The following is a 27,102-nucleotide window of genomic DNA, read 5'->3' as shown; positions in this document are numbered from 1 at the left end:
AAGTGGTAGAGGTTGGGCGAGCAGAGGTGTGGAGGTGTGATAAGATATTTGAGGAAACCAAATGAAAACGAGAGATCGGCAGGGATCATGGGAGGGCAAGAGACAAAAGATGCAGATGAGTAAGTGAGGAGATAGGATTGATGAGAAGGAAGGATGAAGAGATTAAACGTGGACAAAGACGGGGGAACAGAAAGGGAGATGATGTAGGTAAGGTGAAAGGAAATAAAATGAGGAAAAGAGAAACGGGTAAAGAAAAAGGAAATGTGGTCATGGGATATTGATGGAGAGGGATTACAGTGGGAGGATGAGATGAACAGAACAGGAGAAAGAGGGGAGGGGAAAACTCAAAAAGAGAAAAAGGTCAAGGGACAGAAGAAACAGGGAGAGGACGCAACGACAGGGATATACACGGGAGACAAAGGAGACACATGTAGACACAGAGACAAGGACGACAGGAAACAAGGGTGGAATTTGTGTTAGAAGACGTACAAGAACATTCAAATTAGTTGTGTTGTGTTCTGTATTTCATTAACCAATCGAGTGAATCTAAAGCAAACAACTTTAACCATTTTGACAATTTTTCGTAGAGTTGTTGCTTTAAGGATTTTGTGATTCAGTTGTTGACATTTTAAACAGAGATGTTCAGACACCTGAACTTTTGTATTAGCTGATAGTAGTAGATAGTACTGATCCGGTACCATCTAACAGCTACTGACCCTGTGTGGATGTGATATGATTGCTTTGTGCAACATGTACAGATACACAATGGCATATAATCTATGTTATTATATAATTTTACTGTCAATCATAAAAAAATTATCTTTAAATAAAAACATTTCCTACATTAGTTGTCCTAACACTATAATAATAATGCCACTCTTTGAAATTAAAGCCTTTCAAACTGTGCAACGTTGCCTTTTTACTGGTGGTACTTCCCAGTGTAACAAGCTGACATTTTGCTAATGGCTAGTAGCCAGTGGCTGCGCAGCACAACTTCTTGTGTAAACTACTGTTTTAGAGCAGCGAAGAAAGAAGAATTGATTTCTGGGAAAACTACAGTTTTATCTGGGTGTGAAACTATAAAGTTTATTAATAAATGACGTGGTATCGGATCAGTGCACAGACTATCAGGCGAGATCTGATATCATATTTCAAGCAGTATCGGGGATATTTCTGATACTAGTATTGGTGTCAGAACAATTCTCAGCTCCATTGTATGAAATAGTCAGTATATATATATATATATATATATATATATATATATATATATATATATATATATATATATATTTACTTTTTTTTTTACACACATACAACTTTAACCATTTCAATGCAATTTTAGAGTTTGAGTAAAATAATATCTTATAATTACAGGGATGCAAAGGACTGACCCAACCAATTAAAATGTTAAATTGTTGAACTCTGGTGCATTTACTTTGTCAGGGAACAAAAGATTTGTCATTTGTGACATTTAGCTGAATAATTTCTTCTCAGTGAGGGTTAGTTAGTCAGGATTAGGAGGTTGGCAGCATGCACTTATGGCCCATACGTAGCACATGCTGTTGAGTCTGTATGGACCTAAACACATAAAGAATGATATGAAGACCTTGTTGAGTCCACGTCTTGTTGAATTTATGCTGTTCTGGAGACAAAATGGGGGTCTGACTATTCACGCAGGCATTTTCATTATTATTTTTCTTATCTTTGCAAATGATTACTTGTGATAGCCTCCAGCTCATTCCCAAGGGTTACTGTGAGCTTTTAAACTTTAAATCCAAACATGCTGCACCATGTGTGTGTGAGCCCCAAGGAAAACATAAAGAAGACTGGCTATTATTTAAGCTGTATTTTTTTTACTCCACAATATGGAGCTAATACGACACTGACTATGTGTGGGCTGTCTGTTCTACTGTCAAAATATGATGCGTCAATGTTTTTCTGGGGCTAATCAATATCATGAATGACATGAATGTCAGAATAAATGTGAGTTTTTCCTTGTTCTTTTAAACCTGTGTAAACACTGTATCTTCCATTCCCTTAGCAAACATGTTATAAAAGCATTTGGAACTTGTAAATAGATTGCAGTGTGTCACGTTGTGTTTATCATGTCAGTCAGTGTGTGTGGGCAGTGACATGAAAATAATAAAAAAAATATCCCCATAGGAACTTATTAATCATATAATCCTAGTATGTGGGCAGTGAAAACATACTGCACAGCACACACTTCACAGCATCAGAAGAGGAAATACTGTACAGTGTGAAAAATCTATACTAACAACGGCGTCATTCATCACAGCATTCACATAAACTCAATATTGATGAGGAAAGGTGGGTCATTTTGAGGAAAATACGTTTGAGCAAATCCTTTTTAGTCATGTCACAGTCACGTTTCAAAACACTCTGCATCGTTTCGTGTATCTTGTCTAAGCTGCAGACTCCATTTGACAACGCAGCAGCTAATGACACGGTTTACTCCTGAATAATTGGAGGCGACTTATCAATCGATTGACTCAAATCCAATGCACCTACAATACATCAGCTCTGGTAAAACAGAGTCCTTGAAAAATCTGATTAATTAGAGAAAGCCTTTTTTGGCAGAGCTGACTGCAGAGTCAGGTTTTAAGAATAAATCTGTTCTTAAAACATACTTTTATTGGAAAGACAATTTAAAACTTGATGTTACTTGAAGTGTCTCTTTATTTCTTTTACAGATTTCTCATATTACTTAGTTTTATGTAATAATTCCAGTCAAGTTAATGTTGTACCTAAAAGATGTTATATCTAATTTTACAATATCATAACGTAATAATTTGCTGCCTTGTGTGAGACACTTTCTAACCCTCTTATGTACCTATCACTATCATTACCTTATTATTATCATGATTATTATGATTATACATTCATTTCTCTATTAATATGATCTTTATTAACTGGTCTTAAGAATGAAGCCATTTACATCTTCACTGTGAGAGCTCGCCCCTCGCCATGCCCCCTGTAATAAGGGTAAAGCATGTCTAAAGGAGCCAATAATGACACTGAAGTCATTCTTAATATCACAAAATTACTTAGGTTTTGTCCTTTTACCATAATCCAATATAAATATTATATAGATGCACACATCATGGTTAAACAGCAACATAAATTTTGCAAGTGAACCCCCCTGAGAGAAGGTCAGACTGTACAATCGTAAATCTACAGGAAGTAAAATTAACAGGCAGAAACATTCACTACCATCTACCAAGTTTATATGTTGAGCACATTTCCTCACCACAGGGTTCTACAGTAAAGCTCAGCAGTGGATTCCACTTTGTATTTCACTTTCATGGGAGCTATTGCTTCATAAGAGTGGATGCCACTTGTCTGAAATTGGGGATGGGGGTGGGGGGGGTTAGACTTCATCAAGTGTGTAACGCGTTGAACCACGTAGAAAACAAAACAATTGTAACATCTGAAAAATCCACAACAAAGGGAATCAGTCATCATAGCATTCACATCAAACATTCATGGATCTCACAAAATAAAAACGGGGTCGACGTGGAATGAAAGGAATTACTTCAATCAAAGTGACACGGAGGCCATTCAGTATTTAAGTGTTGATTCCACTGAACAACAATAAAAGTAATAAGAAACTATCACACTGTTGTGTAAAGCAAAGATAACGAGTGTGTGAATTCATGCTGGGGCCCTGTCCAATAAACAGTGTTATTCTGCTGTACGAAGATGATTTACCTCCCCGGATAGAGAAAAGCAAAACCAGTATTTTGGGGGAGATGCCTCAGTTCCCTCAAAACTTTAACGATGATGACTTTATTTTACTGTTACTGAACACTTTCTTTTGGAAATTAGTTTTAGTTGATGATGGTGTAAATCCCAGTCACGGTAAAGTAATCGGATAGGCGTTGTGGCCTGTGAAGCCCGATAACCACTGGACTACCTGGATGCTGCTTTAGCTAGTTACACCTCACTTTGTGTTCATTAGCAGCAAACAGCAAGACAACAGATATATAGACTTTTGCTTTATATATATCTCCAATGTTTGGCCATCTTATCAAGATTTGGTATTTAATATATTTGAATTGCTTCTCTATAGTATCAGCTATGGTTGGGCGACCTTACCTGGCTCTGGAGCGCTTGTTGTTGATACAGGGACAGCCGGGCCTTGGTGTGCTCGTCTGTGGTGGGGCTGAGGGGCTTAGGGTCTGACATCGACCTCTGGGTGCTCTTGATGGGTCGGGGCACGGACGGGTGTCTCTGGGGGGACTCAGCCGTGTAGGACTTCTGCTGAGGTGTGACGTGGGCCTTGTTCAGTCGCTCGCTGGACAGAGAGGTCTCCAGCAGGCGGTGAGGGGACACCGGGGAGACGGGAGAGTAGAGGACTTGTGGGGATTTGGGGGCGGTCTGCTGCTGCCGGATGATGCTGGAGATGGACTCGTTGTGCAGGTGGTTGTGAGGCTGGTAGTTGATGTCGAGTGGGTCGGGGCGACGTCGCTCAAACTTGGCTGCGTTGGCGGCAATGTGCTGCTGCTGGCGCTGTTGGTTCAGAAGGTCGGCAGAACTGGGCTGTTGTGTTCCGGTACTGGTAGAGGAATATGGACTGATAGTGGTTGGCACACTGAGCTGTGGAGCTACAACACCCTGTGACTGGGCTTCTGGGTCGGTCTGGCATGCTAGAGACTGTCCTTTTTGGGTCCGCTCAGGTCCGGAGATGTAGTGCACAATCTCTACTTTATTTGGGTCAGGTACTGTCACGTGGATTGCTGGGGAGACTCTTCCTAGGTGCTCCACCTCTGTCTGGCAAGACATTTCCCTGATGGTCTGGACGGCGATGCTGGAAGAGACCATCTTGGGCGTGTCGGTTTTTGTGTCCGAAGCTGCGTTGGCTGTGGTGGCAGTGCTGCTGCCAGCGGCGTTGGACTCCGAGTGCCGGGAGAAACGGGAACGTCTTCGGCGGACCGGGTGCTCCGTCTCAGCCTTGTCTTCATCGTCGTCTGTCTGGACAGAGCAGTCGACGCTGCGACCACGCCTCCTGGTGCGGTGACGCATCATGTACCTGGAGAAGATAAGAAGTAATGTTTTATATTACTGCATTACTACATTTCTGTTTTTTTGCACACACACAGAATAACAGTAGAATTGTTTTTGCTGGAACCAATTTGTTCTTACAAAAACATTGTAGTTGTTTTTTTTATCAGTGAGTAATTGCGAGGCACAATAATTCAGTTCAGTGCCATTTTTTTTTTTATTCTTATTAATATTTATACACAATAAATACACTTTTTTAGATTACACACTTTTCTATTGATGAATAAAAACTGAACATGAATAGATTGGGAGTTCAAGTGTGTCGTACATACAGAGACCAAAAGAGAGATAATAAGAAAAAAGTAAATAAAAAAGATGATAGTGATCATATCATATTTACCAAGTGAACTACACAATGATAACTCTCACATCCACAGGTTTACCCCTTTAACACACGTGCATCTTCGTTTTTATATTTGCTTTTTTTATACTTATTCCCCTTCGTTCATACGGGTCTGTTTAGGAAAACTGAATTATAAAGTGTTGATGTAGAAACACAGAAATGTTTGAGCATTTACCAACACAGGATGCAATGTCATATTATTGTGTTGAACAATGTTGTTTGCTTTTGAAACTCTCTGAAATGTGACATCTTTACTCTGTGTGAAATTGTTTATACATTATTCATAAAGGCTGCACATACATCTCAGCTTGTGTCTTGTTTTAATTGGAGAAAAATATTCAAAAACTATGAAGGTATAAAGGTAAAATATATATATATATATATAAACAAAATGAACACAAACAAACTCACATACACACACATCTTTACCTCTCCTCGCCGTCTTCGTCGTCGGTCTGCACACAGCTGTCCACGATCCTGCGGGGGGAGCCGTAGAACACCACGCCATCGCCATCCAAGCTGTCCCTGCTCAGCCTGGTCATGGAGCTGTGTTTCCTCATGTTACTCCTGGTCTCCATGTGCTCCTCCTGGCTCCTCAGGCACATCTCTGACGAGGAGTTGGGGAGGGAACGGGAGCCAATCTGAGAGTCGGCGTAGGGGTGCAGGGGCTGTCCATTCGCATCCAGCTGTTGAAGAAAAGTTGTTTTGCTTTTAAGGTTATTTAAGGTTGTTAAAAGTTTTTACACATCATCATTGATTCAGTTGAGGCTGCCAAAGCTTTGGTAGGTACAGTCATAGATGCCCACCTAAGAACCAGCTGAAGACAGACATACAAATACAAAATGTAATGTAGTAAAAAGTCAATTTGGTTAACAGTTGTTCGGTGCACTGAATTTCATACATCAAGCACAAAGTACTGTAGAGGAGAGGTGTGCATGTGTTTTACAGGCCAAGACTTTCTCTGATGGTAAGTCAAGGCGAGGACTAAGGCATGTGTAGGAAGGTGTCAGGCTTCGTCTGTATTTTCACTCTCTGTGCCCTAAAATTTTCCGCCTCTGCTGTCTGAGAGCTGAAGGCTCCAACATCAATGCTAGAGGATGTCACACCACTTATAATCCATTTCCCAGAGTCCTTTACTCCCCTCACCTGGATGCCCTGAACTGCAGCAGCTGTTTTCTGTCTCTTCTGCTCTTCAAGCTGCTGCTGGAGCTGATGCTGTAAAGACTGGATCTGGTCTAGCTGGGACTTCTGCTGGGCAAGCTGCTCCCTCTGGAGAACTAGCTGCTTCTCGCGTTCGTGTTGCTGCTGCTGCAGAACCTAAAAAAGTGCGTGTGGATAGGGTGAACAGGAAGAAGCACACATGGACAAAAAACAAGAGAGAGAGAAGACATGACGAAAGAGCATGGAGAAGCATGGCACGAGAGAGAGGCGAGAGGTGACGAGTTGAGAGGAGAAGAAATGATCAAACAACAAAAAATAAAGGAAGGAAAAAAAGGCAAGATGAGAGAAACAGAGAGAGAGACAGTAAAGACACAAGAGGACAAGGTTGTTGACATTTGGACGTCGGTTCGTAAACAAGATGAGCAAATCTCAAAAATGCAAAACAAATCACAAGACTGCTGGAACTGAACGTGACATGAAGTTGTTCTTGTGCTGATGGATTAGTTTTGAAAATGGTTCCAAGTTAGTCAGACTTGTATATATTGCACAAAACAAGAATGGAAGCGCAACATAAATGAAGTGCAGCATGTGCTGGTAATTGCGGTTGCCAGTCATATAATGCCCATGAGAAAATATTTATTTTCTGTGTTTGCATAAATGACAGGCTGGTGCAGATAAGGAGTTGGGGGGGTTTCCCTACACTGTAGGTTATGAGATGCATATTAAGCATTCCATCTCTAGTTCATTCTCATTAAGGAAGGCTTCCACACCTGTTTAACAGAGTTAACTTGAAAGATTTTCAACTGCTTGTTCTATCAAAAAAGAAGAAAATTATCACGTTAGCCTTTCTGTTAACTGGTAAAACATCTTCACAAGGCTAATATGAGCTGAGAGAAGCAATAAATTCAAATGTTTACTTGCTACAGATTATTAAATGTTTACAACAGAATGTAATCCAGTTTTCTTTTACATATAAATCAAACAAACAAATGGAACATGAAACCACTTTACAAACTAAATTTGAGCATCATGAGTTTCTATCACACATATATACCACAGGCATGCTCATGCACACTTCATATACAGGAAATGTCCAATAGAATACACAGCAGAGCATGCAGATTGTACCATTACACTTATGTAACTCAGGCTGGATGCACACACGTCTTTTAACCAAAGAGTCATCAGTCGATACAATAGCATTAGCATTTTCTCAAATAACAGAATTTTAACACCATCTTCTAAAGGGACATTTAATGTGTTCACTGGTTAAAAACTGGCAAACAAACTGTCACAGTTTGTTACAGGAGGAACTGACAGTAGACATGCACTGAAAGACATGCACATACTGTATACTGGAAATAAAATGTGCTAGTTTTTTGATTATTTTTGGTAATAATGCATCTTGCAGAGCAAATCCAACATACTGGAACACTGAATAACATAAAAGGATAACAACCCAGTGAGATACAACACAAGTAGCACCACCACAAAAACAGTAAAACAGCTAAACACAGGCCAATATCCAATGCACAATAAAACAACCACAAAACAGCAAACAAGACATCAACTATCAAACTCTCCACTTGGCCTCCTGTTTCTCCCTCTACCTGTTCCTTGATGTTCTGCAGCTCCTGTAACTCCCTCTGCACCAGCATCTGCTCCTTCTCCCTGTGCATCTTCAGCTCTATCCTCTCCCGCTCCAGCTCCTCCTGCAGCCGCAGCTGCCGGAGTTTCTCCAGCTCCACGCGCTCCCTCTCCATCTGCAGGAGCTGCTCCTGCTGCCGATGCAGCCTCTCTGCCTCGGTTTCGCCCTCCTTGTGCATGGCTCCCGGTGGAGGAAAGGGAGGGAGACCCCCTGGAAGTGGTAAGCCACTGGAGGGGGCAGAGGGGCCTACGGGAGGCTGAGCGTAGCCATGGGTGTGTGAAGGGCCTGAGGGTTGATAGGCATGGGCTGCTGGAGGAGGCTGTTGTGGCTGCTGAGCAGTTGTCACTTGTTGTTGTTGTTGTTGTTGTTGTTGTTGACTGTTCAGGTGTGCCTGCGACAGGTTTATTGGCTGCTGCTGTGGCTCAGTTGGTATGAGAACTGTTCCTGGGACTTCTCCTGATGAGGATGTCAATGTGGCACCTTTTCCCAGGTAGACCGGTTCATCCTGGACTGTACATTTAGTTGGCATAGAAACAGACACTGGAGCACCTAGTGGTGCTGAAGTTGTTGCAACAGCAGCAGTCGTGGCAGTGGCTGATGTTGTTTGGAGAAGACCTGGTGCTGGGTGACGGACTGGAGCTTGTCCAGCTAAGGCCATTCTGGGGCTCACTGGTAGTCGGCTCAGACTGGATAGGGGCACAGGTGTCATGTTGACAGAGGGGTACGGCCTGTAGACGCCCCTCAGTAACGGGCGAAGAACAGACGCAGGCTGGGTTGTGATGGGAAGAGTTGAAGCGATGGGGGTCTGAATGGTGGAGTAGATCATCCCATCAGAGGACCTGATAGCAGCAGGGTACATGGCTCTGAGACTGGCCTGCCTGGCGTTAATGAGGTTGGTTAGCGCTTGACTGTGAGAGATCGGCTTCCCATCTAGTCCAAAGAGGAGGTTTTGTCTCATGCCAAGACCTGCTACAAGTCTGGAGGCCCCAGGCCCAGTTCCTCTCCCCAAAGTGGCAAACTGCATCAAGTCTGGGTTGCTTCCATACCGATCAATGGAATTGAGTGCTGCACACATTCGGCTGATCTCCCTGGCAGTTGTAGCACTGTACTGAGCCAAGTTGGCTTCTTGGAAGCCAGCAAGATCGCGAGCAGAATATCCATAGTCTGAGCTGATGTTAGACAAGGAATTATATCTCCTTATAGGCAGTGTTTGGGCTGTGATGTCTCCGCCATGCCGTAAATCTGTATAGGAGCCATACTGCATCCCAATATACCCTCCATAACCCTGTTTCATGGCAGTTAGGTCCATGGCAAGTTCTCCTGAGGTTTGGAGGTGTGGTTCTAGTTTAGACTGGTAGGACTGTAGCCCAGCTTCAGCTAGGTTTGTATCAGACATCGAAGGCTGCAGCCTGCCAGGGAAAGGCAACGTGTAGGCCTTACGTCCATCCATCGGATACTCATGGTACCTTCCAGTTTGTCTCTCTTGGTCAGACTCGTAGCTGAGAGGTGGGGCAGATGGAGGCCTTATGCCCTCTTTCTCAGAACCACCAACACAGCTTCCGCCAAATGGAAGTCGGTAAACGACATCGCAGCAAGCCGGTTGGTTTTCAGGTTTAATTTGTCCACCTGCCTGATCCACAGCATCCTGCCCTTCTTCTACCTTTACCAGCTGAGTCACCGCCCTGGCCTGCTCTGGTACTCCATCCATCTGTACCACCATGCTATGTGGTGACTTACCTCCTGGCATCATACCAGGAGGACTGGGCTTCCCTTTCAGCTCAATGGGACCAGTGCCGTACAGCTCAGGGTTAATAACTGGTGATACAGCACTGACCACAGCTGAGGCAGTGCTAGTCTGGCTGACCAGCAAGTCTTTTTTAAGTAAAGGTGAGATCTGTCCGGTGAGGTTGTACCTGGCCAGAGCAGATGCTTGTTGCTGATGATGTTGCATCTGATGATGCTGCTGCAGCTGATGCTCAAGGAGCTCTTGTTGCTTCTGCAGCTTCTCTTGTTGTTTTTGTAGCTCTCTCTGTTGGATACTGAGGTCTTCCAGTTTGGCATCAATTTTTGGTATTGACGGGTCACTCGGAGGCGAAATTTGTGGCTTGCTCTGGGACAGACACACAGCCGAACCCATGCCCTGGCCCAGGTCCACTCGGTTTTGATGTGGGTCACCATAGACCGTTGGCTGTTTGGGCTGGGTCATGAACATCGAAGCGGCCACAGTGACACTCACAGTGGTTGGTGTGGTGATCTCCTGGGTGTTCAGGTTCATGATCAGTGGCTGTACAATTGTTGAATGTCTGCTGCCCTCTGATCCACCATGGTATTTCCTGCTTTCAGTGGCCAATGAGGTGAGATCCATTCCTTGGTCGGTCATGATAATAGGAGCGGGTTTGGTGGCTGTTCTAAGGTCCACAACACTTCCACCATGGATCATATGGCCCTGCTCGACCCTGGAAGTACCTGGGACTGTAGATATCCGACAGAGGGAGATGTTATCCATCGACATGGACCCTCTGGTGTAAGTGCTGGCTGTGGTGACCATACTTGTTCCCACATTTACCTTCTCCACTCTTTGCGTTTGGTAGAAGCTGCGCATAGGAGACTGTTGGTAAGGTGGTGTGTCTGGAGGGCTGCCACATGGGGAGTACGTGTCAAATGTTGATTGACGGCTAAATCTGGTGGGTGAGGACAGAGGAGAAGTAGCAGTGTTGACTGTCATTGGCCTGGCGGGGCTCGGAGGTGGGGAGTATGGGGCATCCTGGGAAGACTGCTGTCGATACAGTCGCGGGGAAACTGATCGATGTGCTGTTTGGGTTCCCTGAGCCGTCACTGGAGACGTGGGTCCAGAGCCGCCTGACTCCATTCGCAATGCTGAACTGAAAGTCTGTGTGGAGAACTCAGCTGTCGCCCTTCTGGAAGGCGATCGGGTGGGACTCTGTGGTGGTGGTGATGGAGAAAGAGGAGGACTGGTGCTCCGGTAGTAAGTAGTATACTTGGGAGAACGTGGCTCAATAATTCTCTCAGTAGAAGATGTCGAGCTGTCTCGCACTTGGACACCCCTGGTGTCCCCGACCCTTCTGGTGATGACTTCTCTTTGACTGTAGGCTTGGGTAATCTCTGCAATCTTGCTGCATACGCTTGAGACTGTAGCTGAGGACGTGGCAGGACTTCCCGTGTGTCGGCCGTATATCCCAGACTGAGTGGAAGTCATAGTGTGGCTCGAACTAGTCTGAGAAATAGTTACTGCATCTCTGGCATAAACTCCATAAGCTGCGATAGTGGTGGCAGCCACTGCTGGGGTGATTCCATTCTTTCCTGCTTGGCTTTTGATCCTGTCTTTGTGTGCATCCTTTGTGGAGAAGTGCTGTGTAACTCGTACATCTGGGATCCGTCCTCCCGTCTCAGCAAAGGAGACGGGCGCTGAGATCTGGGTGGGGCTGGTTCCTGGAGTCAACAGAGCATTGCTTTGCTCCAGAAGCTTAGCAAAGGCTGATCCTGTGTCCAGGAGCTGCTTGTCTGGGTAGGTGGTCTCAATCTCGATCTCTACCTGCTCGTCAGTGGCCTGCTGCATCTTGGTGATGTTCTGAGACGTCTGTCGGATCTCCTCGTAAATATCTGTCTCCGTCTCTGCTGCCTCGTTGTCATATCCCGTTTGATCTTGTTCATATTCATACTCATCTTCATAGCCTTCTCCGTTAACGTCCTCGTCGTAGTACTGCCCATGCCTTCCATGTTGTTGCTGCTGTTGCTGCTGTTGTTTCTGTTGTTTTTGAAGCATCTCTGCCTTCCTCATCATCTCCTCATACACTTCCTCTGCACTCTTCAGTGGTTTGGAAGTTGAAGACGGTGCTGTGGTGGTTGTTGTAGTTGATGATTTCTCTATCGGCGAGTAGAGCGACATGAAGGTAGGCAGATTGTACTCGCTGCCTGACTTGTAAAGTTTGGACTCGTATCCCTCAGCCTCCGAGTCCAGACTCTGAGGGGAATATTCAGAAGCAGAAGAGCGATGGAGCTCTTCCATCTCTGCAGCTTGTCTCAGCTCTTCTGTTGGAGAAGCATCTTCAATTGGTGAGAGATTGCTCGGTGGTGTCTTGGACCTCTCTCTGCGCCTCTGAGCCCTCAGCTCTTCCTTATCCCTCTTGGTCTTTCGTGCCGTGCTCCTTATTCTTTGTTGTTCTACCTCCCTCATCTTCTCCTGCTCTCTCAGAAGTTCTTCCTCCTCTCTCAGTTCGTCCTCTTCCGAGGAGTCCTCAATGGTGGGAAGGAGAGGGCCGTGGGAGCGGTGGCGTGCTTTCCTTTGCTGCTTGGCCTCTTCGAGTCTTTGCCTCCTGCTGGGGCTACTGTCGCTGTCCTCCTCCATTGATGAGATGGAGGTAGGTGACTGGCCAGAGCCATATGAGGACGAAGTGGGTGGCAGAGTGGAGGAGTAGTCGCCTCGAGAACGCTCCTCAGGAGATCCTGTCAGGCTCTCCATCTCCAGCTCTGGTTCCCGATCAAGGCTCAGATCGTTTTCATTGCCCAGCTCCATGTCTCGGCTGTAGCTGTTAGTGTTATTGAGTTCGATGGTTTTGAAGCGCCTCAGGCCTCCTTGTGACGCCATCACATCTTCCTCACCCTCCTCCACTGAGCCTTTGTAAACATCAGTGGAGCTCTTCGTTTCCTCCTCAAAACTGCTGGAGTGGTGCTGAAGGCGCCTCTTCTCTTTCCCTGAGTCAGAGATGATGTGTTTATGGTGGCTTTTCTTAGGTTTCTGGTAGCCATATCCTTCGTCTTCCTCATCTTCCTCTTCCTCCATCTCTTCCTCTTCCTCCTCCTCCTCATTTTCCTCATCAGCACTCATCTCCATTATTTGTCTCCTCATGAACTCCTCATCCGTCATCTCTGTGGGCTCGGACTCTTTCTCTTTCTTTTTCTTGTCCTTCTTCTCCTCCTTCCCGTCCTTTCGCTTACCCTCCCAGTCTCCTCCATCCTCCTCTTCCTCCATTATATCCTCTAGTTCCTCATCTGAGTCGTACGCATCTGGCGGGATTGACAGGGAGCGTGGACGCTGCTTCCCTCTGTCATCCAAATCTCTGTCTCGGTGCTTCCTCCCCCTTCTGTCTGCCTTCTCTTCAGACAGGCTCTTCTCCAGCAAAGGCCTCATGGAGCTTTCTAGCTTGGTGATTTCAGAAGGGCTCGGTGGGGAGCCCCGCCCACAGATTCCCCTCTCGCTCAGCTTCATCTCCTCTTCTTGGATTAGACCTGTAATTTCACTGTGGGAGCTGGAGATGCCGTCGGAGGAGTAGCCGGTGTCGCTGAGGCTCTGAGGGCTGCGTGACAAGTCATGGGTGCTGTTGCTTTTTGTATCCTAAAGAGAGAAGAAGAAAGAAAGGGAAATGCATTAGATTTAGGGGAAGCTAGGGTTTTTAATTGCAGTCAGTTTATGCAAAGTACGAGAATGTGTTGATGCTGACTCAGCACATCAGTATGCAAACAATTTAAGCCCACATAAATTTAGATTCAGATTTTTAGATATGATTGAAATGATAAATCTCATCCTTGCCTGTGCAGTCAGAAAAACAAGGTTCCAAGGTTTTCCATTTTTAAAATATGTCATCATTCTGCTAAATCTGCAGTCCTCTGCTTTTAATAAAGATATCAGTTAGAACATATATCATTGCACCACAGTCTGATACTGAGCATCTGAAGAAGAAATATAGCAATGACACAGAAAGGCTCTCTTGAACTCTACATCTACAATTTGTCTAAGCTCATTCAAAGAGCTTTTCAAGAAGTTTGCGTACATTTGGTGATTTAATGGGGTTTTAATGACAAATGATTAATGTGAATTATCCATTAATTTTGGAACATTAGCCACCAAGTAATGAAGTGCTACATATATTTTGAACAAGGGGCGCATTAAAATAGCGCTCTACTCATTAGGTTTGAAAGTTTAGACATCTGTAAAAAGCATTTCTTGCCATTACGACACTAAGTTAAGAATTAACTTGAAAATATTGAACAGGAAGCGCATTACAGAAAATATTTGATGAGAGTTTTTTCTTTTGTAAATCTGAGTTGTTAAAGAGGTCATTAGGTATGTGGGCCAAAATTGAATGCTTACAATTTGTCTCATAAAAGAGTTAAAGAAAAAGTGTCAGGACTGAATTCACAGAGTACAACCATGGATGTAGAATTACACAGAAAAACACTGAACATTTACATGTAGTTAACTTACAAACTGCAGAGATTTGCCCTTCCTATTTCCAAAACTGAATAAACTGTATAAAATATCAGACTGACTAACAGCTATGTTTGCTCTTTGAACAAAATCCTAAATAAATAATAATAAAAATAATGTTTAATTACAATGTAGTTATACTAAATTAAAGTATTATGCCACAATAAAACAGTATGTATGGTCTTCTTTATCAAGAAGTAAATCTCAAATAATAAAATAAATGACAACATTAAGACAAATGACATTATTATACAGTTATCAAATAGTGACTGACAGTCTTTAGGTTTTTAACAGTTTTTGAGCCATTGATGGAAAGAGGTTAGTCAAACTGTGTTTCTTAGGAGTGAAAACATTTCTCTTTTTTTTGTTTGCTTTTTTAAAAAGATGAGCTCAAAGTAAGATTATGATGTTAACATGACCGGAACATAAACTCATTCATCAATGGCTCTGTCTCAGATGTCTGTTAATAACATGCCAAATCATAATCTCAAAGGGACTGACCTGGTAAAGGAAAGGGGGGGATGGAGGAAAGAATATAAAATATATAGAAATTATGTAAATCTTTTCTAGAAAACCTCTTACGCTGGTTACAATACTTCAGAGGAGACTTTACTTTGAGCTCCCTGCACTTAAAATTCCTAGCAGCTCCCAAAATGAGGGAGGTCTGCGTTGCCTTTGAAAAGGCCCGAAGCAGCATTACTTCAGCTAAGGGCCTTGGAGGTTTAGCATATTCATGGCACGCCAAATCTTTATACATATTTCAACGGGAGCGATGGCTGCCGCTGACTAAGAAGAAGCACTATTTCACTCGTTTTCCCTCTGTGTTTGTCGCTCACTCTTTCTCTCCCTCCTCAAGGTAATCCATGAATGCCTTGCTGCCACTTGCAGTATCAGCACTCTGTGAGGAGGGAATCAATGACATGCTTTCCAAACAGCCATGGATGTCCACCATTAAAGGAGAAAATAATTGGTTCAACTTACAATTCTAAATAATCACCTCAGACCACAACTCTCTGTGATAGTTGCTGTGTGGTGTAGTGTTTTGCATCATTTCAACTTTGTGTCCTAAAGGAAAATCTGGACTGTGATCACCAAACTAATAACAAATATAATTCACAAAACATTGGGGACTCTTTAGTCTCCTTATGGGACAGAAGGAGACTAAAGAGGCAATTTAATGAGGAAGAGAAACAAAATCATGGGAACAAATAGCATTTAAACAGAGTGCAGTAAAATGAGACAAAGCAAATACAATACTTCTGGGAATTATTTCCTACATATGTTATCAAACCCAAATAATCCCAATCCACTGTAAATAAAGTGCCACTATAAACCTTGATGCATCTCTCTTCTCACTGTAATTATGAATTAGTTAAGGGTAACTAACATATAAACAAAGGCATACGGGCAAGGCCGCATTGTATTTCAATTCATGTTTTGACTAAATTTTTTTACTGAAGAAGAAAACAACGTTACAATATTTCACAGATCAGTGACCTTGTTACAAAATGATCTTACTTTTGAATTTATATCAGCAAGAAGAAACATGCTGGAAGAGATCTAAAATATTCATAAGAAAATAATGGGAAGTTGCCGTCCAAAACATACACTTAAAAGAAATTACTTTCTTTACTTCACCAGAATAAAAGAGAGCTCAGCAAAAAACCTTTGACATTGTGATAAAAATGGAAGTTGGTTGTTTTTACTCCGTGTGTTGTCTTGTGAGAAACAGTGATGGTTGGTCAAACTAACGACAAACTACTGGAATCTCACTGAGCTGTACAAAGCAACTTTTACAAAACTTTACAAGTGGTTATCTGTGAGCAAAAACCATCACAAATATGTAACATAAGCCGTAATCATAGTAGCAAGGATGACCTCTAAACACAACATTCAAAACCTTGAAGGAAATGGAGGAAATCTAGTGAGGCAACAGGAGGATCTGTTGTGATGTAAAAAGTTAACATCCATATCTTCTTGTGAGACAACAGAAACTCCCCGGGTCACATGGTTAATAAACCACATGCATCAAATGTTTCTAAATTCAATGTCTGATAGTATTGAGGACGACAATCTTTGTAATTTCTGAAATGTACCAGTAAATACTGAAGTCAACAAAGTGTTAAATCTAGTTTAGTTTTGAGTAGTTGAGTCTAAGGCCCTGTTCAGACCAGTTCAGACCTGGTATTAACATCCGTCTCAGGTGATCTGATCTCAAGTGGACACCTCTAAGTTCAGGTTGGCACACACCCAAGACGCATTGAGGACGCATCTGAGATCTGATAATTCAGACCACATTTGGAGGTGGTCTGGGCCACATGTGTCCACATTCTTTTAGCAGTGTGAACATGAATGTAGCCTGAAGTTCCTCCTCCTCTTGTACCTAACCTCAGCCTGGTAACAAACCTCTGAATTACTGGCCAAATCTACAATTTAAGTGATTCAAATAGGTCTGTGTCGTGCTCATCGATGGCGGTTGGAAAAGAAATCAATCAATGGAAGCAGGATTAAGAATGGGAACCCCATCTTCATACATAGCAAGCAAGCTACTTAGCTAAATTAATGAAAAACAGCAAGAGAAATATGGGAACAAGCGTGGATGAGGTTTATGCAGGTGTCAAGAAACAGAAATAACAACTAAAATCAACATTTCTTTGATTAATGTGAAAAACATTAAGGTAATCGCTTGCCCGTCACCACAGCTTCATCTGACCAATGTCACCTAAAAAAGTCATCAGAAAATACAAAATACCCCCACCTCCCAACAACAAACTGGCCAATGTTAACATGATGTCAGGCTGAATAAATGCAGTGAAACAAAATGACTAATCAGTGAGCTAACCTGCACTAGCTTCAGAAACTCCAAGCTAAAACTCAGCAAAGCTAAAACATGTTGCTGGTGTTTATTTGTCATATGTTAAAATAAACAAATTTGTATTATTGTACTGGATGATAAGACTTTGGATGGCAAAGACCAAATAACAATTGTTTTGTTTGCATTCAACAACTACAACTTGCAAGAGGCTCATACAGTGTGCCAATAGCTTAGCATTATGGTAGCATGCTTTTGCTGAGTGCTAACATAATAAACATTTTATTTTTCTTTAATTTACATCCTATTGTAAGTGTTGTCCATTACACTAGAATATATTTATCTGAGAATGTTTACAGAAAACTCCAAGAACAGGTTTCAGCTCATCAGAAACTGTGTTGGAGTTAGAGAAGTTAGCGGAAAAGAGGCTAGCTAGGAAAAGAAGCAGGACTTTGTCTCTTTGAAACCATTCATTTAGATCCCGATTTTCTCCCTGACGTGTAGATTACAGAAGTATCACGTGGATTAAAGCTCTGGGTGAAGCTCATAAAACTGATGGAAAAACTGTATGAATGTGAAGCAAGGCCACGCTCAAAGCCATGCATACTCACATACTCAATTAACCTGGATACAGACTGTAACTGATGAAAAATTCACACAACAACATCAATTTCTTAGTCCATAAACCTGTATGTTAGATTATGGTTTCCATGGTGAACAGCAGAAATAAGGTAGCATCAAATCATTTTTTGAAGGCTATTTTCCTTTCAATGCATGTCTGTTAGCGCATTATTTATTTAGTTCACTTTTCAAGTGACACTGGAAAACCCATTTTACTATCAGTATCAACTTTTGGTCTTTTTCCATAGTTTGACATACAGGTTTCAGCGACTGAAGCAATGTTAAATGTCTGACTTACATCATAGTGCCTTGACTTCTTCATTTCCTTGATTGGTGTAATCTGCTCTCCTTTCTTCTGGGAGGGTTTGGTCTCTTTGGCAGTTTGGTTCTCAGACTCGGTCTTAGGCTTCTCCTCTGTGGGTTTTGGCTGTTTCTGGGTGTCCATGGTTGGTACTGGTGCCGTAGCTGGCATCGTGGTCTTGGTGTCAGTCGGTTGTTTGGCAGCAGTGGGTGCAAATGGTCCGCTAACGCCAGTTCCCGCCTGCGGTTTCTGGGACTGGGCTGGCCTGGTCCCCTGCTGACTGGTGGGTTTGTGGAGAGGGCTTTGCTGGCTGGCTGGCGCCTGGTGACGGGGCGAGCCCATTGGCTGGTGTTTGGGAGACGGATGAGGAACGGGAAGAGGAGGTTCGTCAAGACCGCCTCCGGACATCAGCCGCTGGGTCTGGCAGTTGAGACATAACCACTCCTTTTTCTGAAACAGAGAGAGGACAAAAACCAACAACAGTTAATGATAACAAACCTTTTTTTCCACAATGTTTTTATATTTGATTATTGCGATAACATGGTCAATAAAAGGTATTTGAAGTCACACACCCTGATTTTTTGAAAGATAAGAATAAGATATGAAAGTCCCAGCTTATTTTTGATGCTTTTTAAAGGATCAAATTTGAAAAAATCAACACTATGCAGAAGGAAAGATACTATTAAGGGACTATAGGGCACTATAACGAAACACAGAGGTGTATGTCTCATAAACATATGATTTAAAGAGCTATTAAAGTGAGCTTTTCAATGAAATGTTGCTGGATTGAATAAAAGATGAACCTTTTCAAAAACTCAACAAGTAGGTTATTACTGCTGAGCAGCAGCTTCCATGTAAGTGTGTGTTTCTTTCTGTGTCTGCATATGTGTGCGTGAATGAAATGACATTTAATCCTCCTTCCGTCTGCAACTTCTCCTCCAGGAGTCACTGTGTTCCTCTTCAACTTCTCAGGTTAAATAAGATTGACGGTTTAACAAACTGATTAATATTCTTAACATTCAAAATGTCGATTCCACTTAAACAGCAGGCTGCAGAGACAACTGCACACACACACTTACACACATACACTTACACACACATTTACATGCTGCATACACTCTGTAAATCTTATTTCCAGACAGAGCTTTAGCAGTTTAAGCTGAGCTTTTGCACACTTCTAAAAGGTCAAGTCATTCTGATAGCTGCACCCTATTGTCGTCGCATCAGCTCCCCTCACAGCATCACACACACACACACACACACACTCTGAGGCTGACTGACAAAAAATGTGAAGCACATAAAAGCACAGACACACACGTGAAAACACTTTGAAACCCTCTTTGAGATACAAACTATTTGTCAATCCTTTAAAAGTTTAGCAGGAACATATAAAATGTCCTGTAAAGATTCACAACATCAAACCTTCTCCAGCCTGTTGTCACTCCTGATAGATCTGCTGATGTGGACACAGTATCTCTGAGATCTTTCTATAGAATAAATGTGTTTCAAGTCTGGAAACAAAAGAAGCATAAGAGAACTGACCTAGCATCAGCACTGATAGCCACCATGGCTAAACAGGCAGAGAAGAGCTTCATATATAGAAATTTAATTTAATAAAAACCTGCAATAACAGAATTTTTGGCCACTTGGCAGCAGTGGAAACAAGCTGTGGACACAATATTGACTCATAACTTTTGGGAGCTCTTTAGCTTTGCTCACCAGCTAGTTGCTAACTGTTTGTCACATCACACACTGACTTTTACCCCTTCAGATAAACATATCAACTGTGCAGTGCAGAGGAAAAATATCTATGAAAATATTTATCATAAACTGACAGTGACTCTCTCCAGTGACAAAGCAGAATCTTGCATGTTCCAGCCTCAGTGTTGTTTAACTTCCTAGCTCAGAGTCTGGACTGTAGTTTGGAATCACAGGGGAGACGCAGGAACTTGGGTCTTGAGGAGTATTAGCTGTAGTTGTAGAACACAGCTACACTGCTAACTGCTAATTAACTAGCTAACTCTGCTCCGGGCGCTAGCATCACCTCTCTCTCTCTCTCTCTTTCTCTACGCACACAACCTACTTACTGATCTATTCCTGAAAGCAGCTGCTCTATTCCTGTAACTATATTCTGTCTCAAATTTACAACAGATCTCACACAAAGAGGATAAATCAGCGTAATTTACTCGTTTACTTACGATTGCTGCCTCTTAACATCTGCGCATGCGTATATAATGCTACTGATCTGAGAACGTTCAGACAGTTTGACAAGCACACCGGCTACCGTTAATGAAATAACGATAGCGGCAAATATGCCGCCACCGAAGGGCGGGAAAGCAAGGGAAGCTCAGCTTCCCCTAAAATGTCAACAAAATAAGTGGTCAAATATGTCCTGTTGTGTGTACATTTCATTGACTAAATATGCGCTAGAACACGTTCATCTTTTGTTCAGAATCAGCTACGTATCACAGGTAACCGACACGACTTCCTCCTCATTCATCCCCGCAGCGCCACAGAGCTTTACACAGTGTAGACACCGAGCGTCTACTGACTTCAATGGGGAAGCAGAGAGTGGGTTGTTCCACTGCAGCCAAACTAGACGGTCATTGGATAAATGCTGGGCTTTGTCCCGCCCATCGGACGCTCAGCGTCTCTGGGGGTCTATGGGACAGTGGGCTGGCCCGGACGCTCGGCTTCTGCATGATGATTGGATGATCTGTCTGAGGCTGAGTCCCTCTTTGATTGACAGCGAAATGAGCAAAATGAGCGAATCAGCGATCTTGAAGTATAAGCATCCACCGGAGCAGTTTTCAAGTTTTTAATTCCGTTGTTTGGAGTTGATCTGGAGACGTTACTGATCCTCAGCGACTTTGTCTTTGTTAAAAACGACTAGCGTTGTGTTTGGTGACTCTCTTCTGTCACTCTGCGAATTTACATATAAATAAACGGACACATTTTATGATGTAGGCCGAAAATGAGCTTCCCCTCATTATAAGACCAGCAGCCGCCACTGCTTGTAATTGATGTTTATATTTAACTTTAACATAGTTATTAAGAGTTATTAGCTTATTTTTAAGAAAGTGTACATTCATATTTAAATATAAAAATGCATTGACTGAATTGAGAATTATCTGTTAATTTGTTTCTCTTATTTACATGATGTTAAATATTCTTTTTCTCCCTGTTATCTCTATTTAGCCTGTTTATTATTCTCTCTCTCTTTATCCAGGACAGTAGCTGATGCTGTTTTGGGCTGATGAGCAGCTGTATTACTCATGTAATGAATAATTGACAAATGTAGTCCTCCCTGCACGACACTTATCTTCCATCTCTGCTCTTTTCCACCCACTCATCGAAGCCTCTCTCTCTCTCTTGCTCTTTCCAGCAAACTCACCAAACCTCTTCCAAACACTCCTCTCCTCCTCATTCTGTCTTTTCTCTCCCTCTCTTCTTTATCTCGCTCCTGCTCTCGCTTTATCTGAATCCCCTTTTGAGTGTTTATCTGTGATTGGGTGCCATACGAAAAGACTCCATCTCCCTCTGCCAGAGTCCTGCAGTGACCAACGCTGCCTAGGATCAAGAAGTGGACACTCTAGTAGTTAACTGTGACCATTAAAACCTTCGTAATGCTATTTGGAATTATCAGGAAGGAACAAAGTAGATAAACTAGAAAAATTCCCAAATAATCATATTTTCCTGAACCTGAAAAAAGGGCCCAAAGAAATAACGTCTATCACCCTGTAGAAAGCCTTCATTCCAAGACGGGCCAAACATTTTAATGATCCATAACCAAATCCTTCAACATGGATCCACCAGCTCCAATAAGTAACAACTTCTCTGAGTTTTTATTTCCCGCAGAAACACAAATGTGGTGGGCAACAATAAAGAGACAGAGCCAAAAGAAGCTGAACAGAGACAATGGATCTATCTGGCTGCAGCCCAGCTCTCCCTCAGGAATACAGCTTAGTCATTCAGAGTTGCTTTGTAAATGTGAAAATCTCTTCAACAGCAAAATGTCTACATTTTCACATTCAAGTGAATGGTATGTGATATATCTTTACCCTGAAACACGATGTGCTTCTCTTTTTTATACACATCTGTTTTCGTGTCCACGTTCAAATAAGGAGGAAAGAATGGAGAAAAATCGAAGATAAAACTGAACAAATGGTGAAAATCATTAATGTAGTATTTTTTTCAGTTATTTTCACTGTGATGAAATGAGACATTGATTTAGAGCTAAAAGGCTTCCCACCAGGAGGATGTTTAATTACCTCCACACACTGTTTTCTGCCGCTCTCTTTAAAAGCACATTTTCCTTTGACCGTGTTTCTCCCTCCAGAATGAATTCAGCATACCAAACGGAGAGCACCGTTTTTTTAAAAGTGGAACAAATGACTAGTGAAAGTGTCAAAACATTTGAGCACCAGACCAGAATTCATTAGACTGAGCTCGGCTCTCTGAGCATGAAGGATTAAGGCGTAATAGAAAAAAGGAACATTTGAGAAGCGGAAACCAGGAAAAGTTTGATGTGTTTCCTTTATGATTTAAATTATTCTCAAAATAATTGACGATTACTTTTCCGCTAATCAACTAATCAATTAATCGTGTAAATGGGTTTCAGCTTTCATAGAGCCTGCACAATATCGATATTTATCATATCTTTTTCACATAAAGCAGCTATAACACTGAATATAATGAATATTGTGACTTCATTGTAAATACTAACATATATAATACAGAGAACATTTCTCTACTAGGGGGGTTTGAGGCTCATGTTTAGACCCTGTAGTACAGAATGTACTGGAGGATGCTGACACTGTGTGTATGTGTGCACATGCTACCTCCAAAGAAAGAGTCTGTGTGTGTGTGTGTGTGCGCGCGCGTGTGTGTGCATGTGTGCATCTCCTGAAGCAGCTAACTGTACAGTAACATCTGAGACTTGAATCATTTTTAGACCCTAAAGTGAACTCATTCCCTCCTTTTCCCAGAGCAAGTACATTCAGTCTTACAGATCACATTGTGTGTGTGTGTGTGTGTGTGTGTGTGTGTGTGTTTGGTCTAGGTATAACTCATGTTGTTGGGACCTAAATCTCTACACATACTGGTGACAAAAAGCAATTCCCCATAACGTTAATAATTACACTTTAAGGTGAAGACATGCTCTAAGGTTAAGGTAAAGGTTAGGGTTAGGCAGTCATGGTTAAGTCTCCTGGAAGTGAATGTATAAGTCAATGTAATGTCCTCTAAAGTCATGCATTCACGACTGTGTGTGTGTGTGTGTGTGTGTGTGTGTGTGTGTGTGTGTGTGTGTGCAGAGTAGCCCATCGCTGCACCACTTAACCTACATAGCACCAACAATCTGGTCCTTTTTCCTCCTGTCAATAACGCTCAGTAAAATGCTCCATCAGTCCTAATTCTCTTTGAAGAGCACTGCTGTTTTCTTTTCATCTGCCGCTCTCATTCTGAAGCTTATTATGTATTCAGACTCTCTCTCTCTCTCTCTGAATGTCTGTCCTTTTGAGATGTGTTGACTGTTGTGGGATTGTATTTTTCCTGTACCTTCCAGCTCTCTTTGTGTATTTCTTTTCCTCCTGTTTGCCTTATTGCTCTTTTACATTTTTTCCTCTGTAACGACCTCGTTTCTCTTTTTGCAGTTCATGAAATGAAAAGCCGTGGATCTGTTGTTTATTTACATGGATCTACTGCACATTATATCTCCTCCACCAGTGGACTGGATGTATGACAAACTGAAGCCACGGTACTCGGGGGGCTGTACAATTACTCATGAATGAATGTATTTGTATTTGTCACACACTAGCCCTGAGGAAATCTGCATCATCCGTAAGGACTGTTTGGTGTCGCTTGCTTTTTCTTCTCTTTCTCCCCTTTTGTCTTTACTTCTTCTTCCACCATTATATGTGCACGTACATGAGTTTGGATCACTACACATCATCTGCAGAAACCCACCTCAGCCTTGGAGGAAACCCTGGTAACTCTGATAAAAGGTGTTTCTCTAAGCATCTCCGCTTCTCTCAGTTTCAGTTCACTGGTAGTTCCTAGTTCCTGCACTTCCTCTCTCTCTCTTTTTCCCTCTTCTCCACATGATCGCTAAACATCTTCCTCTTCCTCTCAGCTCTTCTCTCTCTCCCTGTCACCACCGTCTCCTTTTCTCTCCCTCCAACAGAGCCAGTGCTATTTTTACCCAGAGTGCCATTGTTCTGCTTGAGCGCACCCTTCTCTAGCACTGGCTCCCGCTTTAGGCTGCACTCTACTGCAGCGCACATACACTCATACTTACACGCACACACACACACACACACACACACACACACACACATATGTAGACACACGGTTCACATCAATGCAAAATGGAGGAGGCCTGTGTAGCTGAAGGCTAACCAGAAGGAGAGAGATGACAAGCAGAAGGAGGAAGAGGAGGAGGAGGGAAGGGGAGAGGAGAAGCCTACGGGGCAGAGGGGAAATGGGGAAGTGAGCGACACCACATGTGCACAAGTACGTGCACACACACAGTAATTCAGCTAAGCCTCTAGAAATGTGTGAGAGAGAGAAGATGGACAGAGACAGGGGAAGAACCGTGTGAAGTGGCGGCAGACAGCTGAAGTGGACAACAGAGAGGAGCTGATGATGATGATGATGCTGATGATGATGATGATGAGGATGGTGGGAGTAACGGGGATTCAGGTTTGGGTTATTACAACACTTTGGTTTACATTAAGGAAAGATTGTGGGTTTGGTATTTAAAAAGAGACGACCATCTTTAGGTTCTGAGCGACATAATCGCAACTATAAAAAAGTTAATCAGGCTTTTCATGGGAAGATATTGTCAAAAAAAATGAAATATAGAGCGAGTCAATGTTCTGAAGACATAATATTAACATTTGTGACTCTGTAGATATGTTATTAAAATCTTTATCTAGATTGATTGATTGATTGACTTTATTCTTCCACCTCTGCGGAAATTTGTGTTCGGCCTCTCCCAAAGAAAGCACAATAAAAATACATACAGTCTTCATTTTGTGTTCGACGCTTGTATGGCATAGATATCGAGTCAGACAGGGCTGGAACATGTTAAAGTATTCATTAAGTAAACAGTAAGAAATCGATCGGCATCCATTCTTTCTGTTTGCAGTGTGACAGTTGTCCAACACTTTAAAACAAAGCAGTGGAAAGACAAATTTCTTTAAAAATCATAGTCAGTTCACCCAGATAAACATATCCAGTCGAGATCATTTGTTTTTATTTCATGAGGTTTTGAGACAGTGTGAGGCAGGAGAGTTTTGTTTGTGGAGCTCACAGTGTTGCTTCTTTCTACCAAAGAAAAGTTCAGTTGTATGGATTGATTGATGTAAAGCTAATATTCCACACCTCACCACTATATGAGAACAACAAGCCTCAGCTTCACAGTGCAGTCCTTCACCAAGTGACAGGAAGCCACGCATCATCACCATCACCATCATCATGACAGCCTCATGAAACTTCCCTGCGGCAATATTTGTCGACCCCCGGGGCCACACACTCTGATGAGCCAATCAGAGCGCAGACAGGTGTTGATTGATGGCTGACTAGACCTATCAGTTCACTTGAAACGTAGCTACGGCTTCTGCTGAGCCGTGCGCTTTCTCTGAAATATGGCAGAGTGTCAAACCACAGAACATGAAAGGATGTGTACTCTGAACATCCTCAACTCTGTCTCCTCGCTCAGCCAGTCATCAAACACACACATGAAACTTTTTGTCTTCACTTCTTACACTGGAAAAATTTAAACTTCCAGTGCCATAAAATGTATTCATTTTTTGTAAATATCATAATGTGACCTTGTCACTGTCTTCCATCCTCACTAATTATTTTTGCACCAACAGTCTTGAACCCAAACAACAGTGTGTGAGTTTCGGGGCAGGTTTCACCGCTCGCTGCACAGCTTGCATCAGTTCTGTCACTGTACGTGAGGAGTCTCACATTTATATGACAACAAAGACCATATTTCACTGGAGCCCTCCCACAGAAATCCTCTCTCCTCCTGATGTTTTCAGATCTACTTACTCTTGTTCTATGTCTCCATCTTAAACCCTGTTTCTTTGCGCCGTCTCTTCATTACAGTTTTATTTCCTCTCTCTACTTTTGTCCATTTAAACTGTAACAAAAACTATTATTACCCACGAACTAATGGAAAGTAGCTAATTACATCCACTCAACTGCTGTACTTTTTTAAAGCTACTTTATATTTCTACTCCACAACATTTTAGAAAGAAATGTTGTACTTTCTACCCCACTACTGTATATCTATCTGACAGTTACAGCAGGGTTAAAATTTTGGGGGGGATTTGGGGGGTCCCCCTTTAGCCTTAAGTTACAGCTCAGATAACAAATGTTAGCTAGTTTCTAACTTTAGCCTTAAATTACAGTTTAGCTAACTAATGAAAGCTAGCTTCTAACATTAGCCTTAAGTTACAGTTTAGTTAATTAATGTTAGCTAGCTTCTAACTTTAGCCTTAAATTACAGTTTAGTTAATTAATGTTAGCTAGCTTCTAACTTTAGCCTTAAGTTACAGTTTAGCTAACTAATGAAAGCTAACTTTAGCCTTAAGTTACAGTTTAGTTAATTAATGTTAGCTAGCTTCTAACTTGAGCCTTCAGTTACAGTTTAGTTAACTAATGTTAGCAAGTTTCTAACTTTAGCCTCAAATTACAGTTAGCTAACTAATGATAGCTAGCTTATAACTTTAGCCTTAAATTACAGTTAGCTGACTAATGTTAGCTAGTTTCTAACTTTAGCCTTAAGTTAAAGTTAGTTAACTAATGAAAGCTAGCTTCTAACTTTAGCCTTAAATTACAGTTAGCTAACTAATGAAAGCCAGCTTCTAACTTAAACCTTACATTACAGTTAGCT

At 42.3% G+C, this 27,102-nt stretch overlaps 1 protein-coding gene across 1 annotated transcript in view; it reads right to left on the bottom strand.

Moving 5' to 3' along the window:
- Nucleotides 1-18,638, bottom strand: part of bsna (bassoon presynaptic cytomatrix protein a) — a 47,802-nt gene extending 29,164 nt beyond the window's left edge. The window contains exons 1-5 of the mRNA XM_023421716.2: nt 18,192-18,638; nt 8,197-13,587; nt 6,572-6,742; nt 5,855-6,111; nt 4,117-5,050 (exon numbers count right to left, since the gene is read on the bottom strand). Of these exons, the coding sequence (XP_023277484.2) occupies nt 4,117-5,050; nt 5,855-6,111; nt 6,572-6,742; nt 8,197-13,587; nt 18,192-18,602 (7,164 nt within the window). The 5' untranslated portion in view covers nt 18,603-18,638. The remainder of the gene's footprint in view (nt 1-4,116; nt 5,051-5,854; nt 6,112-6,571; nt 6,743-8,196; nt 13,588-18,191) is intronic.
- Between the last annotated feature and the right edge of the window lie 8,464 nt (nt 18,639-27,102).

The sequence above is a fragment of the Seriola lalandi genome, unplaced genomic scaffold (genome assembly GCF_002814215.2).
Source record: "Seriola lalandi dorsalis isolate HSWRI2012SDOR001 ecotype SW California unplaced genomic scaffold, Sedor1 jcf7180002054675, whole genome shotgun sequence".
Lineage (NCBI taxonomy): Eukaryota > Metazoa > Chordata > Actinopteri > Carangiformes > Carangidae > Seriola > Seriola lalandi.
Note: the sequence above shows the minus strand (reverse complement) of the source record. Positions and strands in the feature narration are given on the sequence as shown.